The sequence below is a fragment of the Tachypleus tridentatus genome, chromosome 12, assembly GCF_004210375.1.
Source record: "Tachypleus tridentatus isolate NWPU-2018 chromosome 12, ASM421037v1, whole genome shotgun sequence".
In the NCBI taxonomy this organism is placed as follows: domain Eukaryota; kingdom Metazoa; phylum Arthropoda; class Merostomata; order Xiphosura; family Limulidae; genus Tachypleus; species Tachypleus tridentatus.
In genome coordinates, this window is record NC_134836.1 from 10,667,148 (window position 1) to 10,684,949 (window position 17,802).

The following is a 17,802-nucleotide window of genomic DNA, read 5'->3' on the forward strand; positions in this document are numbered from 1 at the left end:
TATTCTATTGTAAGGAATGATAACTATAGACATCATTCTTGCTAAGCCATGTAATAATAATCATCCAATTATATTTTAAGTAATAAGTTCTGATACCATTCTTGTTCTAATAACAACTCATCTCATGATGTGTTTATCCTGATACCACTCTTTTTCAGTTAGAACAATGGTTAATTTATTGTAAATGAACAGTAGCATCAAATAAGAAATGGTTATCAGTATAAACTGCTGAATCTCTTAAGATCTCTTTTAACCTATGAATTAAACTCATCAAACATTAACTATCTATAATTAAGAAAGAAATTGAATATAAGTTAAAAAGAAGGCATTATAACATGTAAGTTACACCATAGTAATATAATGATTTCCAATAACAAAATTATATTTGTTTTATTTTATCTTCCATCCTAATAGTTTTAGATATAACAAAAAACAGTGAAATTAGATAATTTAATATAATAAAATTTAATTAGTTTTAAGTGTTTTATCATTTTGAATTCTGGTGTTCATTATATAATCACCTCCTTATGAGGCTTGATAAATGAAGGGAATAAATAAATAGGTGATGAATAATTAAATTAATTATGAAGGTAACTGTCACAATATAAGTATTATAGGTATAAACAGATAAATTAATTTTGAAGGTAACTGTCACATTATAAGTATTATAGGTATAAACAGGTAAATTAATTATGAAGGTAACTGTCACATTGTAAGTATTATAGGTATAAACAGGTAAATTAATTATGAAGGTAACTGTCACATTATAAGTATTATAGGTATAAACAGATAAATTAATTATGAAGGTAACTGTCACATTATAAGTATTATAGGTATAAACAAGTAAATTAATTATGAAGGTAACTGTCACATTGTAAGTATTATAGGTATAAACAGGTAAATTAATTATGAAGGTGACTGTCACATTATAAGTATCATAGGTATAAACAAGTAATGTATTTGTAGATGTATCTGTTACATTATAAGTATTATAGGTATAAACAGGTAAATTAATAGAGGTAACTGTCACATTATCAGTATTATAGGTATAAACAGGTAAATTAATTATGAAGGTAACTGTCACATTGTGAGTATTATAGGTATAAACAAGTAATGTATTTGTAGATGTAGCTGTTACATTATAAGTATTCTAGATGTAAACAGGTGGAAACTGTGTATAAAATGTATATGTTGTTTATTTATATAGGAAATCTGTATTATGGTAGAAAAAATCCAACTGGAGCTGTCCTTGAAGTCTTGTGTTCACATTCAGATGTTTCTCCATATACAGTTATAAATGAAGACCTTGAAAATCTTTTATCCATTTGTGTTCACCCTTTAAAAGGGTAAGTTTTTCATATGGTTGTATTTAGTCTTTATATGAAAGTTACTTTGATGTATGTTTTCACTACTACTTGAAATTGTACTAGTAACTGAAGTTCTTCCAAGTGTGGCCACTTTTATGTGTCTTAATATTATTTTCTGTTTGAATTCTGGTAAAGATACATTTAAAATATTTGCCTATCAGCTTTTAATAACCCTATTTAATTGTTCTTAAATTATTTCAGCTGCTTCCCACGAGTCATCCATATTTTTATTTTAATGTTATTTCATGCAGTGTGCATTCCATTTTGAATACAGTATTCAACCCATTGTCAGTGATACTAAAATTTTTATAAATAAGTAATGATATAGTGATGAATAAATTCTATATTTTGTCTAGAATTTGTTTCTTTTGTAAAAAAAATAGTTTATTCAGTATGTTTTTCTTTTTAGTTATTTTTAGAAGTAAAAGTACATATTATTGATAACTCATATTACAAGTGTTATATAGATCAATTGTATATTGAATGAAGTGGAACACAATCTATATTCTGTTTTTCAGTATATCGTATTCCAAGTATTTTTGGGTCTGTTTATATTAAATGAAGTGATACAAAACCCATATTCTGTATTGTAGTGTTATAGTAAAAATGTTATGTAGGTGATATTTAAACTGATTTGGAACACAGACCAGATTCAGTTCACAGAATGTAAATAGGTAAAGTAGTGTAGCTGACAGCTCCTCTTTGATAAATTATATTTTACTCTTAAGAGACTTAGTTGTATACATTAATTAATGTTTTATTGTCTGTTTGTTTTTGCACCTTAGATATTTTAATAACTTTTTTACAGTTTTGCATCATCTTAATGAATGTTGATTGTTTCATGGTGTCAGATTGTGTAGGTTATTGGAGACTTTAATTTATACTTAAATACTAACTTTTATGAAATCATACCAAAGCCTTTTACAAACATAGTAGTTAGAGACCATTTATGCTATAAATATTAAAATTACAAATAACTTACTGGACTATTAAACAGAACTTCTTTACATACCACTGCCAGAAATTTATTTCTCTTTTTGTCCATTCAGTAGTAACCATTTTACCTTATTGAAAGTGCTTTGTTTGGTATAGTTGTAACAAGACTTTCAGGCTCTGCCAACTTCTTGAAGTAAGCATAATATAAAGAGTTTAACTACTGAAGATAAAAGGTATAAAAAGTACATTCTGAACTTATTTAAAGATACAAATATCTCATCATCATCAGATATAAATATACTTGCATGCATATGTGCTAAAGAAACGCAAAACCATTTTTTTAAATTCAGCCAACTGCAGCCAGACTAATTGTAATTAATTTTTCCTGTGTATTATTTCATTATCAGAACTTGAAGAAATGTAGTAATAGAAAGAAACAATTATACAAGTCAGTAACATCTACTTTAATACATTTTAATATGATTGTTTGTATAAAAAACTGTTAAAATCTCTCATTAATCGCTTCTGTATTTTCTTTTCAATTTATCATTTTATTGTTCAAGCAAAAGATATATTTGTAAATTTATATATGTGATTGTGTGTATACTCAGCAATAAATTTCTTGTTTTTTCATCCAGATACTTATTTTGGACGGATGTTTATGATGGATCAAAAATTGAAAGATCTCTTTTGTCGGGGAAGCAAAGAATTACTATTATCTCAAAAAACTACAAGATCAGTAATATTGCTGTAGATGTCGTAGAGAATGTTTTTTATTGGTGTGATCCTGTAATTCGAGCAATAATTCGTTCTAACCTTGAAGGGTTAAAGCAAGAAGTTGTCCTGGAGTCTGGCAAATATTTTCCTTTATCAGTAGCTGTATCCTCCATCTACTTGTTTTGGACTAGCAGGTTAGTAGTCATCTAAGTATTAAGGACAATATTGTGATGTCAAATAAACACATAGATTCATGAATTGCATTATAAAGTGATAACCCTACAACTAAAACATTTCAAGAAGTAAATCTTTCTTTTTTAGTTGTGTGATATGGTAACAGATTGTGTGTTTTAGAGCAGAATTACCTTGGCTATCAGCTGTGTACTTTGCAGGGATGGATTCAAACTCTAGACCTTAACATTGTAAATCTGCAAAATTACTGCTGTCTTACTAGGGGCAATAAACTTAAAATACATGTTTAATTAGTTTTTTTTTAGAGAGATAATCACTAATAAAGCTATATGTGAGTGTTAAGATGTGGAAAAAGAAAGGTAAACAAGATGATATAATATGTTTCTTGAAGAGGAATGAATTGTAGATCATTCTTTTATTTATTTTTTGCTCCAGTTGTCAATGTTTGTATACTTATTAATGTTATAAAGTAGTTGTGTGAAGAAATTACAAAGAAACAAGCCAAAGCTACTCATATCATTGGATACTAAATATGTAATGATTGTTAGAGGTTGGGAGAACATTAAGAAACAATGCCCTTTCTACAAGTGAGTGTCTAGAAATTGGTTCTAAACATTTTAAAATATAAGAATTTTTATGGAGTGGAAAGACAGCTAAAAGCAGTAAATGACATATATGCATGCCCTTGGTAAAACATACATTTCCATACCATCTCCATTCTACAGGAATTTTTTGTCTTTAGTCAAACATATAAATAAGTGAATTAGAGTGTATTGTACATATTGTTTCTTTTCATGTGATCTTTAAGCCTATCATGTAAAGCTAGATGAGAGATTACAGCACTAAAATTACTGTGTTACCATAGCTGGAACTGAACAGCATTATGTCTCTAGAGCAAGGTGGCTAAATAAATGGCTCACATGACCTTTTCTAGCAATTCATTAGGACAGACACACAGTGCAACTTGAGGTGGTTTTTTGTTGCAAAAAACTCTTGCCAATAACACCCCAAACATCCGACTGAGGAAAGAAAATGTTCTCAGTCATGCTTGAGAATATGGTTTCAGTTACTAGTTGTGCTTCTCATAAGAGATCAAGTCCTGTGCTCTTGAATTGATTAGTATGATAATTATCTAGAGTTGCACGATAGCAAAAATCAGAATTCCCTATATCACGGACATATCTGTGCTACTGTTCAGTTACCAGTTTTTACAGTTTTGAAAAAAAACTTGTCCCTTTTATCCAAGTTAGATAAGATTTGAAGGTTTTAAACAAACCTATACATCATTTCTTTGTTTCAAGGTCGTTACATTTTAAAGTATTTATAGTTCACCAAATATATGCAAATATTATTTTATATTTTCTTGTAAAATAGTTCTGAAACTTAAAAAAATGAAATAGAAAATCAATTAATTTAATCTTTTTAATCCATAAAATCACTCTTTTTTTTCAGACAGAAGCCTAAGAAATTTACTTAATTTTCATTTTCATTTTTTAAGCCTTACTCTCATATCTTCCATAAAAGTTACGAGAGATAATAAAATGTTCAGATTAATAACAAATAAAGTATTAAACATATTAGACATCAAAAAACTGATTCTTACTTTGGTATTTAATTACAAAAGACACAAAACTTGCAAATGAATTAATATTAATGTGATGTGGTAGAAAACAGTTACTGAATTTAAGCTCAAAATTACATTTATTATGTATACTCACTATTTTTAGTTACAGAAATGAACAATAGTATACATTTGTAGAAATAACCTTTCTTTACTGACTGTTGTAATAAGTTTGTATTTTCTAATAAAGATATTTGTATATTCTAACAATCTTTCACTGTTTTTTTTAGTTTGAAAATCTCTGTCAATTATGGACTTCAAAATATTTTTATTTTTAATGGTGATGCTCTTTAAATTAATCTTTAAGTATAATTTAGTTTTTAAAATAACAATAATCCTTTAAATTTATTATCTTTTAGGCATAAAGATGAAGAAAGAATATTCAAGTCATTCAAAAATGGTTTGGGTGATGAAGTAGAGGTATTTAATAATACCGATATAAAACTACTACATGTGTTTGACAGAGAACAACAGAATGGTATGTGTTTCAACATCCATATGTTTTTTAATAATTCTTACTGTGATTTTGTGAACATAGCTGACTAAGTCTGATAATTTTCTTGTTTTGAATAACATATTTTGTCATGTGAAATACCTGAAAGTTAAAAATTTTTTTTAGGATCTAATATCTGCAGTTACAGAAATGGAGGTTGTCAGCATTTGTGTTTCTATGAAGGTGATGACCATCATCGTTGCGCATGTGTGTACAGTAAACTAGGGCCTGATGGGAAATCTTGTGAAGGTATAAATCAATTAGAGAAATGTGTTTAGACTGTATTTTTATTCAATAAGGTAATAAATGTAATCACTATTTGTACAGAAAGCTAGGATTTTATGGGAGATCTTATGATTTCTACTTCAGGTAAATAAATAGATGTAGATCCCACATTTATTATTAATTTTTTTTATTTCTCTTTCACCTTCTTGTCTCTTCATGATTAATGTATTGTGTTTTACTGTTTGTTTTTTTTTGCAAGATGAAGTTTAACCACTTACCAAAAAACTGCAGTGAAATAATAATACCCTCTCTTCTGGACGTTAGTCAAGAAGCTGCACTAAAGTAATAATAGCCTCACACCCAACCAGTTAGATGGAAATTGACCTAGAAATTGCAGTAAAATAATAATAACTTCTCTCTTTGGCCTTTTAGCTTGACATTTAGCAAAGAATGGTTTGGCCTGATAGCTTGAATCTGACTGAAATATTTGGTTTGATTAGACATGTATTCAAGTAAAATTTCAAGTTTAGGAAATTTTCCAGTATATTAAAGTTTTCATCTTGTACTTAGTTTATCATAAAGTAGGAAAATATCTTTTAGATTTGTTAGATCATTGAAAATATTAGCAAATGTGATTTAGATTTTTATAGAAAAAGAAAAAAACTTAATGTCATTAAGTTTAAAATTTTTGAAAATTAATACCAAAAAGATTAAGCAGATAATTTTTAAATATTTCAATTTTAATCTTACAATAACAAATTACAGTAAAGTTAGTTTAAATAATAATAAAAAGTAAAATAAATAATCAGTGTTAAAATTTTTAAAAATAATGATGTTTTATAAATTTTTATTCTAAAAATCTGGTTTGTGAAAGACTTAAGTAAAATTATAAAAATGACTGTTCCTTTCACACTACAACAGACGTTAATTGAAATTGGTTTTATGTATATAACTCCAAAATACCTGCTATATTTATTATATCCCATTGATCTGGTTAGCCGAGCCCTGGTATTGGGTGAAAGGCCTTGTCGGTATTGTATATGGCAGATATTTTGGCTGATGCATTATATTTACCTTTGCTTTTACTTGTGATTATGGAGGACCTACTGATGATAAGCCACATCAAACTGATGCAATGTAGAAGTCTGGCATTTTGAATTGATGCTCAAACTCATTCACTTCACAACTGCCTTCTGGTGATTAATGCTTCACAAATGCTTTTTGAGCTTGTGACTGTTTTCCTCATTTTTGAACATATATATTGAGCTATCCCTCGTAAATTTACTGCAGGGAAAGTATTTGTGCACGCGGGTGTGTGCACACACATACACACAGAGAGAGAGAGAGGCAATTCCACATGTTGAAACTACTCCATAGACATGTTGTATAGAACCAGAAATGGACTTCTATGGAAGTAAGTATTTTCATAAACGTCGTTGGAACATATGTCTTTTGTATTGGTTTCTTTGTTGTATATGAGGAAGGGTTAAAGACTGGTTGAGGGTGGAATTGTTTGTTGATTCCTGTACTGCAGTCAAGAGGGCTTTGTAACATTTGTCATAATCATCAGAGCTAAAATCAGTGTCAGGTGTCACAATCACTTACAATGTCATTCTGCGCATGCAAAACATTGGAAACGGCTTGATCTCTGGTTGTGATTGATATCACAGTGGAATTGATGTTGGTCTCAGACACATCAAGCTGTGCTTTTGGGGTAGTATTTTCTGTAGCAAAGTCTAAATCAGTCACACTGCATTCAGCATGAGTGATCTCCTCTTAATCCTATTTCTGGATAAACCATTTTTCTGATTGAATTATTTTTGCTTTTGGACTATTTTGTGTACAAGGATTCACAGAAACACTGTCATTGCTTCCATTTGCATGTTTCTTGGCTATTCAGTTGTGATTGATTTCCATTGACCACTGCATTAAATTTGACTTTTTTGATTGTCTTTTTAATCTGATTCAATTTCCTTCAACACTTTTTGCACGTGACTTTTTCATTTACGGACAACAACAACATTTTAGTGAAATCATGTCTCCCAAGGATCTGAATTTAAAAAATACAGCTCTTATTATCCTGATAGTGAATATGTACATAGTAAAATCCACTGGGACACACAGGTGTTATATATACTAATCATTAATACGTGTATGTACAAATATCTCTAGATCAATTTCACAAGTATTTTTTGAATTTCACTAAATTTTATGCACAATCAGTTACATAATGATAGGTTTAAAGCATAACTTCTGTTCAAAATATGATACTTAATCATTTTGAAAAAGGAATAAATATTAAATTTAGGATCAAATGTTTCCACCATTAGTACTGTTAAACTTAATTTTCCTACTTTTGCTGGTATAAAAGTATACTGGATTCTTTACTTCTGCAAATGAAATTACTTTTTACTGGTATCAGACAACTCGATCTACCCACATTTTGGGGTGTTTGTTATCCTTATTTTATATCTTCTTCATTATTAATATTAACAGTTTATGTTCAGAGTTGTGGTTGTTACTCTAGGATGAAGCAATGACCCCTACTAGAGCTCTGATAATGTCAAAATGATTCACAATTACTGGACAGTTGTGTTGGTTTTGGAGCTTGCTGTTCAAGATTCTAAAGATTATTTTCAAATTTATTAAATTTATTCAAGATCATTAGCTTCATCTTTTAAATTTGAAAGCTATTTTTTTGCACTTTTACTTAATTTATAATATTATTTTAATGTACTTTAGGTTTGTAAAAACTATTAGTGGCTGCTTTAAAACTGACAAAATTAGGTATAACACAAGAAATATATTAACTTTTTTATAGTATTTTAATTGTATTTTTTCTGTTTTTTGAAGTTAGAATGAACCAAACTGACTGTTTGTGAGAAGGGTCTAAGTGTAAGAGATTTCTGATTACCAGATTGAGGCAACAAGTTGATAAATAAGTTTTTCTCTTGTTACAAACGTAACCAAAGAACATCTTTACTTGTTAAAAGTCATGAATGATATGAGTGCTACTAATAGCTAACATGATACCCTACTTCCTCTCAGTAGTAGCTTTTCTTGATGATTACTGTCCTCAGTGTAGAAAAATGTTAACTTTTGGAAATTATTTTGAGTTCTTTGTGATGCACTGTCAGAAGAAATTTTACATTATTACTCACTCTTTTGATCTAATGACAAATTTTAATTTGAATGACTTCTGTTCTATTCACTGTTTTATAAATTTTTGAAATTTTATTATTGTAACACAAGTACTATTTTCATGTAACATGTTTAGATCTTACAGACGTCATGCTAATGTTAAGTAACATTTCATTTTCCTTAGATTATACCCAATTTATCTTAGTAACCAATGGGAATACAATTGAAAGTTTGTCATTGGAAGATATAACCAATCCAAATCCTCCAGTGCCTTTAATTCAGCCATTTATAGAGAAATTAGAATTGGCAACTTTGGCTTATGACCATGCTCGTGAAATGATCTATTTTGCTGAAACAAAACAGGGAAAAGGGATTTTTCAAGTGAAACAAGATGGATCAGGCTTGAAGTCTCTTGTTCATGGTAATGAATGAATGTTCTCACTTACTCTCTTGGTTTCAACAAGCATCTTTTTAAATCATGCAAAAACACTTTCCTTGTAACACTATTTTGTAAATTTTTGAGATTTCTATCTCTCTGTTTAAAAGTAATAGTATTTTTATGTGGTATATTTTATTATAACAGAATTTGTTCATAAGTTCCATGTAATTCTAGTAGACTGTATTCATGTTTATCCTAGCTGACAGGTTTAGTGATTCTAGTAAACCTTAATCATGTTTATTCTAACTGATAAGTTCAGAGTGATTCTAGTAAACCTTAATCACATTTGTCTTAGCTAACAGGTTCCAATTGATCCTACTAGACCTTAATCATGTTTATCCATAACCAACAGATTTGTAGTTCTTCTAGTAGAGTTTAATGTTTATCCTAATTGACAGGTTTCAAGTGATTCTAGTAGGGTTTGATATTTACAATAGGTGACAGGTTACAAGTGATTCTAATAGACAAACACAGTGTTTATCCATAGTTGGCATGTTCAGAATGATTCTAGTAAACTTTAGTCATGTTTATTCTAGCTGACAGGTTCCTGGTTCTTCCAGTAGAGTTTAATGGTGTCTATATTAGCTAAGGATCTACAGTGATTTTTAGTAGATCTTACTTTACTATCTTTACAACTTCTTTGTTTAGTACTAATAGTACACTGAAGGAGCTATTTGTGTATGTGAGAATTAAGCAAACACTGTACTTGTTACTTTAGTTTGTATAAGAGTATATTTTGTTTCTTCTAGGTGGTTTGTTACACATCCAAGGTTTGGCTTATGACTCAAAACATGGAATCCTCTATTTCACTAAGAGTATTGATCCATCTATTTGTCAGTTTATTATCGATGCAGGTGTCCCATCAAAGTGCATAATACACTTAGGATTCAATGATGTACCCCATGGAATTGCAGTTGATAGTTGTGGCCAGTGAGAATAATTTTGTGTTTTTCTTCAGTTTAGAAATGCATTAGTTTAATGTCATTTGGTATCAGAAACAATATTGTATATTATAATATCTCCCTTTTCTAAAATTTCATGTTATACACTTTGTTTTTCCTTCCATTTGGTTTCAATGTCAAAATAGTTAAATTTTGTTTGTGTAAAATAATTCAGTTTCCAAAGAAGTTTATTTAGTGAGGACCTTTTAATAAAAGATGTGTGATTCTCTTTCATTATTTTTACAGGTTTGTTGATTTTTGTTAGTAGATGATGAATTTAGCAAAAATTTTAATTGAAGTATCAATTATAACAGTTATCGTTTTATGGTAGAAATGTTTAATGGTTCAACTAAACAGAAAATAAAACCAATATCATAAAGTTGGTAAACTACATGTAAGAATGACCAATATACTAAGTGAGCATAAGGCTAAGGCACATGCACACAAGCACGCTAAAAATCATTTTTATTTGTTTCTCTACCATACAAACCTAAAAATAAGGCAAGAAACCATCACCAAGGTAGAAAACCAGAAAGGTACCAACCATATCGTTCATCTTTCTTCTTCTTGTTTAAGTCAAAATAATTCTATAATGACTTTATCACCAACGTCAGTTTGAACCTAAATCCACTCTGTGTTTCTCCACAGTGCATGATGCCATCCATCATTTAGTTGCAATAACTAGTAATAATTAAAAACAAAATAGTGTTTTCATTATCCCTTGAAGTTAGTTGGTTTTGGTTTGTTTTTTTAGAAATCTGGTGTTCCTTAAGAACATGTTGAAACAGTAATTAACAGTCAATAGTTGGTGAAAATTAGGTGACTGTAACATGTAGAATACTCAGTGCTTTGTACTCTGTATAGTCAGAATCTTTAATAATACAACACCTGTATCATATATGAATATGGTCCCACTGAACAGGAACTGAAACAAATTATTATTATGATAGAACAGTATTGTTGTTTGGTTGGAAAAACTTTGAAACCAGTATTATTATAATTATAATACAACAGTGTAATGACTCAATTAGACAAAATTAGATTGTTGATTTGAAGAGTTTTTGTGATTATTTATACAGTTATCTTGGTGAAGCATTGTTTAAATTGGTCCAAACAAAAACTTAGTATCACTGACAGAAAGATTTATAATTAACCCTTTTTCAATGTAGCTCTATTTACTGGTCCAACTGGAAAGAAACAGGGTCTTTGATCGAAAGTTTTTCAGTCAATGGATCTATTCGTCACTCAGTAATTACATTCAACCTGCACCATCCAACTGATATCAGTCTGGATGAAGAAGCATCTATGTTATATTGGGTGGATGTACATCTTGATGAAACGTACCACATTGAGAGAAGCAGTACTCAGGGGCTGAGAAGACAGGTGAGCTTCCCATGAAATATTTCATATGATTCTTTCATTGTAAAAAAAAATGTTTTGAAGTTAAAGATGTAATACTTTAGTAATTTTAAAAGTTTTTTTCTGAGCCTTTTTTGGTTTAGAATATTCTTTTGTTTTTTTAGTGATGTTACTCAACAGAAAATATTTCTTGACGTAATTAGTTTGGATTTACTATTTTCTAAGATCTTTTCATTTGTTACCAATCATAATTTTTTTTGTTCAATTTCAATGAAACTATTTTTTTGGCATTGTGATATTTTAATCGAATAGTTTTTATCTTTTACTGTATGAGGTTGTTTATTAAATTGTAGGTTTTATTATTAGTAATTTATATTTACTTCAGTATGATTTTTGCATAACAAAAATTTGAATTACATAAAAACCACCATGTATAATAAAAAGTGATTGTAACCCAACACAAAATTAGTAACAACTGCTCAGCAGACATTTTCAGAAGACTTTATTATCCACTACACAGTAAACATCAGTTGTTATTAAAAAGGATTGATTATCCACTACACAGTAAACATCAGTTGTTATTAAAAAGAATTGATTATCCATTACACAGTAAACATCAGTTGTTATTAAAAAGGATTGATTATCCACTACACAGTAAACAACACTTGTTATTGAAAGGATTGATTATCCACTACACAGTAAACAACACTTGTTATTGAAAGGATTGATTATCCACTACACAGTAAACAACAGTTGTTATTGAAAGGATTTATTATCCATTACACAGTAAACAACAGTTGTTATTGAAAAGGATTTATTATCCCCACTACACAGTAAACAACAGTTATTGAAAATAATTTATTATCTACTACACAATAAACATCAGTTGTTATTAAAAAGGATTTATTATCCACTACACAGTAAACATTAGTTGTCATTAAAAAGGATTTATTATCCACTACACAGTAAACATTAGTTGTCATTAAAAAGTATTTATTATCCACTACACAGTAAACATCTATGTTAGGAATGAAGTGATATATTAGGATGTATGTCAGTCACTACACAGTAAACATCTATGTTAGGAATGAAGTGATATATTAGGATGTATGTCAGTCACTACACAGTAAACATCTATGTTAGGAATGAAGTGATATATTAGGATGTATGTCAGTCACTACACAGTAAACACCTATGTTAGGAATGAAGTGATATATTAGGATGTATGTCAGTCACTACACAGTAAACACCTATGTTAGGAATGAAGTGATATATTAGGATGTATGTCAGTCACTACACAGTAAACACCTATGTTAGGAATGAAGTGATATATTAGGATGTATGTCAGTCACTACACAGTAAACACCTATGTTAGGAATGAAGTGATATATTAGGATGTATGTCAGTCACTACACAGTAAACACCTATGTTAGGAATGAAGTGATATATTAGGATGTATGTCAGTCACTACACAGTAAACACCTATGTTAGGAATGAAGTGATATATTAGGATGTATGTCAGTCACTACACAGTAAACACCTATGTTAGGAATGAAGTGATATATTAGGATGTATGTCAGTCACTACACAGTAAACATCTATGTTAGGAATGAAGTGATATATTAGGATGTATGTCAGTCACTACACAGTAAACACCTATGTTAGGAATGAAGTGATATATTAGGATGTATGTCAGTCACTACACAGTAAAATAACTGATATTGTATAATGTATTGAGAATAAACTTACAAGTTTCCTTGTTATGCTATTTTAGTCAGTTGTTTTCCTAAATTGATTACATGTTAAAGCTTGTATGTATTGTAATTCTGGTTTGTTAGAGTAATAATGTAAATTTTTCTTTGAGCCTTCTATTTAGTGATTATTTTCTAATAAATTTTGTAAATTGTCCCTTTTGTATTGTATTGTTTTTGTGTATGTATTTATTCTTTATGTTGGTGAAGACATTTTATTTGAGTCATCTAAAATTTGTCTAATGCCCTGGTGCAGAGTAATGTGACTGAAATTCAAATGAATGCTTAGTGATAAAAAGCTACCCTATCTGAGTTTACTTGACATTATAGTGCTAATTATCTCATTATTATATAAAACTTTGTATTTTACAGATAATTGAGAAGGGATATGGCCACAGTCCTTTTAGTATCACTGTTTTTGGAGATTATATTTTCTGGACAATGGATCACCAAATTTTACGAAGTGATAAAAACAGTGGAGATAATAAAATTGTGCTTCGTTCAGGAGTCACAAAGCCAATGGGTTTGGCTGTTGTGTCATCTATGTATCCAGAATGTAAATGTTTGACTTATTTATTAATGTGTACTTTTTATGTTGATGAAAATGAATGTCTCAGAAGTAAAACCCAAACCTTTTCTCAAATGTATGGTGGATCTGACTATTATGTTTGTACTGTTTGGTAATTAAGTTGGAAATATTTCAGTTGAAACTTTTGTAATAAACTAGAAGTGGTGATATGATGTAGATTATTAGGTAAGTTATCCTTCACATTAAAATGAAATTTTAAAGTATATTGGGTAAAATAATGTGATTATATTACTGTCATTTCATATCTTTTCTTATTGATGAAAAATGTCTTAATTTTCTAAAAATTTTGATTTCAAAAAAATCTTTGTTCCACTTTTCAGAATCACTTGATCATCTATAGTTCTGACAATACTATTGGTTTGATGTTAAAAAAGTCTTAAGTATATTTATTCCACATAACTGAAACATTGAATTATCGAGGCCTGCTGTTGGCTGTTGTAGCTTTCATATTAATGTTTTAATGTTAACTTTTTCAATGCTGGCTCACTCAATTTGACTAACTAGATGACCTCTTTGTACTTTTTCAAAGTCTTTATGGATTTGATACTACTAACTTTTAACATAGTATGCATATCTTCACAAAATTTGGCAGACTCTCAGTAAACATAATCAGTCTTTCACATACCATAAATGATGTTTTTAGTTAAGTACTTCTCTGTGAATATATTGTATTTGTTTTGAATAGTACGTGTACAAAATTATTTTTCAGATTAAGATTGGAAATACTTTTCTTCATCTAAAAAATCTCAAATTTTGTTTATATAATCCCTAACACTTCCTAAATACTTTTAACTTTTTTTTTTAACTTTTTATTTTATCTGTTATCTTCTCTACTCTAACTCTATATGAAGTTGATCAATTTGACTGATCTTGTAACCATGCACAAAAAAAACAGTCAAAGTAAATCTGAGTTAATTTTTTCTTCCTGAAATGTCTTTAAATATAACATGAAACTGTGTTTGTTTTTCTAAGTAGCTTTAAACCTGTAACAGTATACATCTATTTATAATTAAATTATGTTGCTTTATTTTCCTTTTGATTGCCCTTTAAACTTTGTCTAGCTACTTTTATTGGAGGGGGTGGTGAATAAAATAGAGGGGAAGAGATGCTACAGAGTATCTGTAATATTGCTTTATGAAAATTAGAACTTAAAACTTGTATCTTGTTAAACTGTGGACTATTAGCTGCAATTTTATGCTTTATTGATTGGAATAACATAAACAGAAAGTAGTTTAATTGAAGTTTGAATGTAAGGCACTAGAATCTCATAACATGCACAGTAGAGGATGCCTGGACTGATAGCATTAATGTACTTCTGGTTTCATGTAGCTAGATATCATGAAACATTGAATGGTAGACAGTTTCATTTGTCCTCATGAATATTTTTTATATAACAATTTTAGGGTTATTATATCTTTGTTACTGTAGAGACCTTAAAATTCATTATTATTTTACTACTTCTGACAATTTGTGTTTACCATACAGACATAGACTTGCTTCTTGTTGAACCCACTTTGATATATGTTTTAAAAAAGACATTATTTCTTTTGTATTTGACATATTTGAGGACATTGCTTTTGGAGAGATGCACAATTTCTTTATCGTTTGACACATTCTAAGGATGCCTGCTTTAGGAGAGAACATGATTTCTTTATTGTGGGGTGCATTCTGGTGGTACCAGCTTTAGAAGACATGATTTCTGTATCATATGACACATTTTGATGATGTGTTCTTTAGAAGAAACATTGGGATTGTTTATCATATGACACGTTCCAAAGGTGTCTCCTTGACAGGACGTGATTTATTTATTGTACAACATACTTGTACAGTGACTGAACCTTCTAGAGACAGAATATTTTTTACGTTTTTCAAGTAATGCAGATAAATGGAAGGTGACAGGTATGGGTTTAGATGAACAATTTAATTTATCAAAATAGTTTTATATGACATTATATTTAACTCAATATTAATTAATTATTAATTTTTGATATTTTTCAGGTACTGTTGCTACCCTGTCCAATACATTACAGAATCTGGATAATAAGTATGTCTCATCTTATTCCATACATGTTTTAGTTTGTGCATTAAGTAATTTGTATAGTGTTTGTGTGTTTTTTATACACTGTGGTATTTCAGCTTATCTAGGTAGCTTTGCATGATGTAAGCTAAGTTCTATTAACTGATATGCTCAGATGTTTCTATATATACCATGTCGGTGGTAATATATTCTATTATGTTTATATTTTGAAAGTGATAGAAAGTCATTTTTTGTTGTTGGTATAATTAGTTACTTAGCATATTATGTAAGCGGTACTACACTAAAAATATATTATTATTCAGGTCATGTAATTATTGCACAGATATGAACAGTACCTTTACATCATAATTATTATTCCCATTAATACACAAGTTTTTATATTGTAAATCTGATTCACTTGTATGTAGTTATTCACTCTCTTTATGTACTCTGTATGTGCAGTGTATTTACTAATCCACTATCTTTATTTACATGGTATGTGCAATGTATGTAGTAATCCACTGTCTTTATGTACATGGTACATACACTGTATGTAGTAATCCACTGTCTTCATGTACATGGTATGTACACTATGTGTAGTAATCCACTGTCTTTATGTATGTGGTATGTACACTGTATGTAGTAATCCACTGTCTTTATGTACATGGTGTGTATGCTGTATCTAGTAATCCACTGTCTTTATGTAATAAACAATTTTCTGTTGATTATTATATGATTACCTTATTAAATACCATGTATGTTATGAAATGTTCGAAATTTTTTTTGTAACTCAACTTTTTGTTGAACCAAATAAAAGTGAATTTGCTTTCTTCAAAACAATGTTTTCTCATTTATAAAAAAATGTGTTTCAGACAGCATCTTGGTAATATGAGTTTATATTATTTTGGACTTGCAGTTGTAATGATACAAAATGTTGGAAAGACTTGCAGAATATGTCTAACAGCACAATTGCTGACACAGTAGGTTAGTTCAGTTTTGTCATACATAGTATACTAGCAGTAATTCTCTTTCTAACACTGAAGTTTTTAAGTACTGCCTATTAACTAATCATTAGGATGTTACTGTCTTTACTATGTTATACATGTAAATTATTTTCTTGTGTGTTAATAGTGTAGTAAGTTTTATTTTTTATATTTTAATATAAAGCCAATAGTTTTAATCTGAAATTTGTAAATTTTTGTGTGTTATTAAATAATCTTTGTCACAGTATTATTTCGTGAATTATGTTGTAATATTGTCATGAACAATTTTAAATAGAAAAAAAAAGAAAGAAAAACTTAAAATGTTTACTTGTCTTTTCTAGAGTTGACAACGTTATATCTTGTGCTTGTAATATTGGGCGTACTTTGTTTCCTTGTGTTGCTTACTTTGTTCTTATACTACAGAAAAAGGTATGTTTATTTAAATTCTTTACTAGGAAAATATGGAACTTGTATAAAATGTCATGAATAGTCTACATATTTTGATAACAAGGTTAACAGCTGTAAAATTTGCTTAGTTTTTTTCTTATGTCTAAGTAAAGAATGTGATACCATACTTTATTGTGTAAATACAGTGGTTGAATTAGGTAGGGACTAGAGAGGTTTAGCCCCAGAGACCATTGATAATTATATTCTGTGTAAAATTACATGGAATGTAGGGTCCACAAAAATTATTAGCCCCTGGGCCCACACAACTTTAAATCCACAACTGTGTAAGTAAGATGAGTAATTCGTCTGTCTTGTGAACATATTGACAACTGGAAATTTCATTCTGTTTTCACGACGTTAGCAGTTTAAACCATTTTTTTTATGAAATTGTAGTATATAACTAGTGCAACAATTACATACCAAGGAAGATTAGATAACCACAAGTCCTTGTCCACTTTGACCAACATGTCAACATTTGAGGCATTGTAGTCTGCAAGTTCTGGTTGAAACATGTACAGTGTGATTGAGACATTGTATCCATTTTCCTTTTCATGTGCTGTTGCTGTTTTTGTTTACCTTACATA

The 17,802-nt window shown here is 29.3% G+C and overlaps 1 protein-coding gene across 3 annotated transcripts in view; it reads left to right on the forward strand.

The window, feature by feature from the left end:
- Window positions 1–17,802, forward strand: part of LOC143235379 (low-density lipoprotein receptor-related protein 1-like) — a 96,504-nt gene that overhangs the window by 72,768 nt on the left and 5,934 nt on the right. For 2 of the 3 annotated variants that reach the window (XM_076473482.1, XM_076473481.1), the window contains 11 exons: window positions 1,208–1,346; window positions 2,942–3,214; window positions 5,193–5,311; window positions 5,453–5,575; window positions 8,877–9,113; window positions 9,881–10,061; window positions 11,242–11,455; window positions 13,555–13,738; window positions 15,770–15,815; window positions 16,705–16,772; window positions 17,113–17,200. In XM_076473482.1, coding sequence (XP_076329597.1) covers window positions 1,208–1,346; window positions 2,942–3,214; window positions 5,193–5,311; window positions 5,453–5,575; window positions 8,877–9,113; window positions 9,881–10,061; window positions 11,242–11,455; window positions 13,555–13,738; window positions 15,770–15,815; window positions 16,705–16,772; window positions 17,113–17,200 — 1,672 coding nt within the window. The remainder of the gene's footprint in view (window positions 1–1,207; window positions 1,347–2,941; window positions 3,215–5,192; window positions 5,312–5,452; window positions 5,576–8,876; window positions 9,114–9,880; window positions 10,062–11,241; window positions 11,456–13,554; window positions 13,739–15,769; window positions 15,816–16,704; window positions 16,773–17,112; window positions 17,201–17,802) is intronic. The other variant, XM_076473483.1, reaches the window with a different exon arrangement.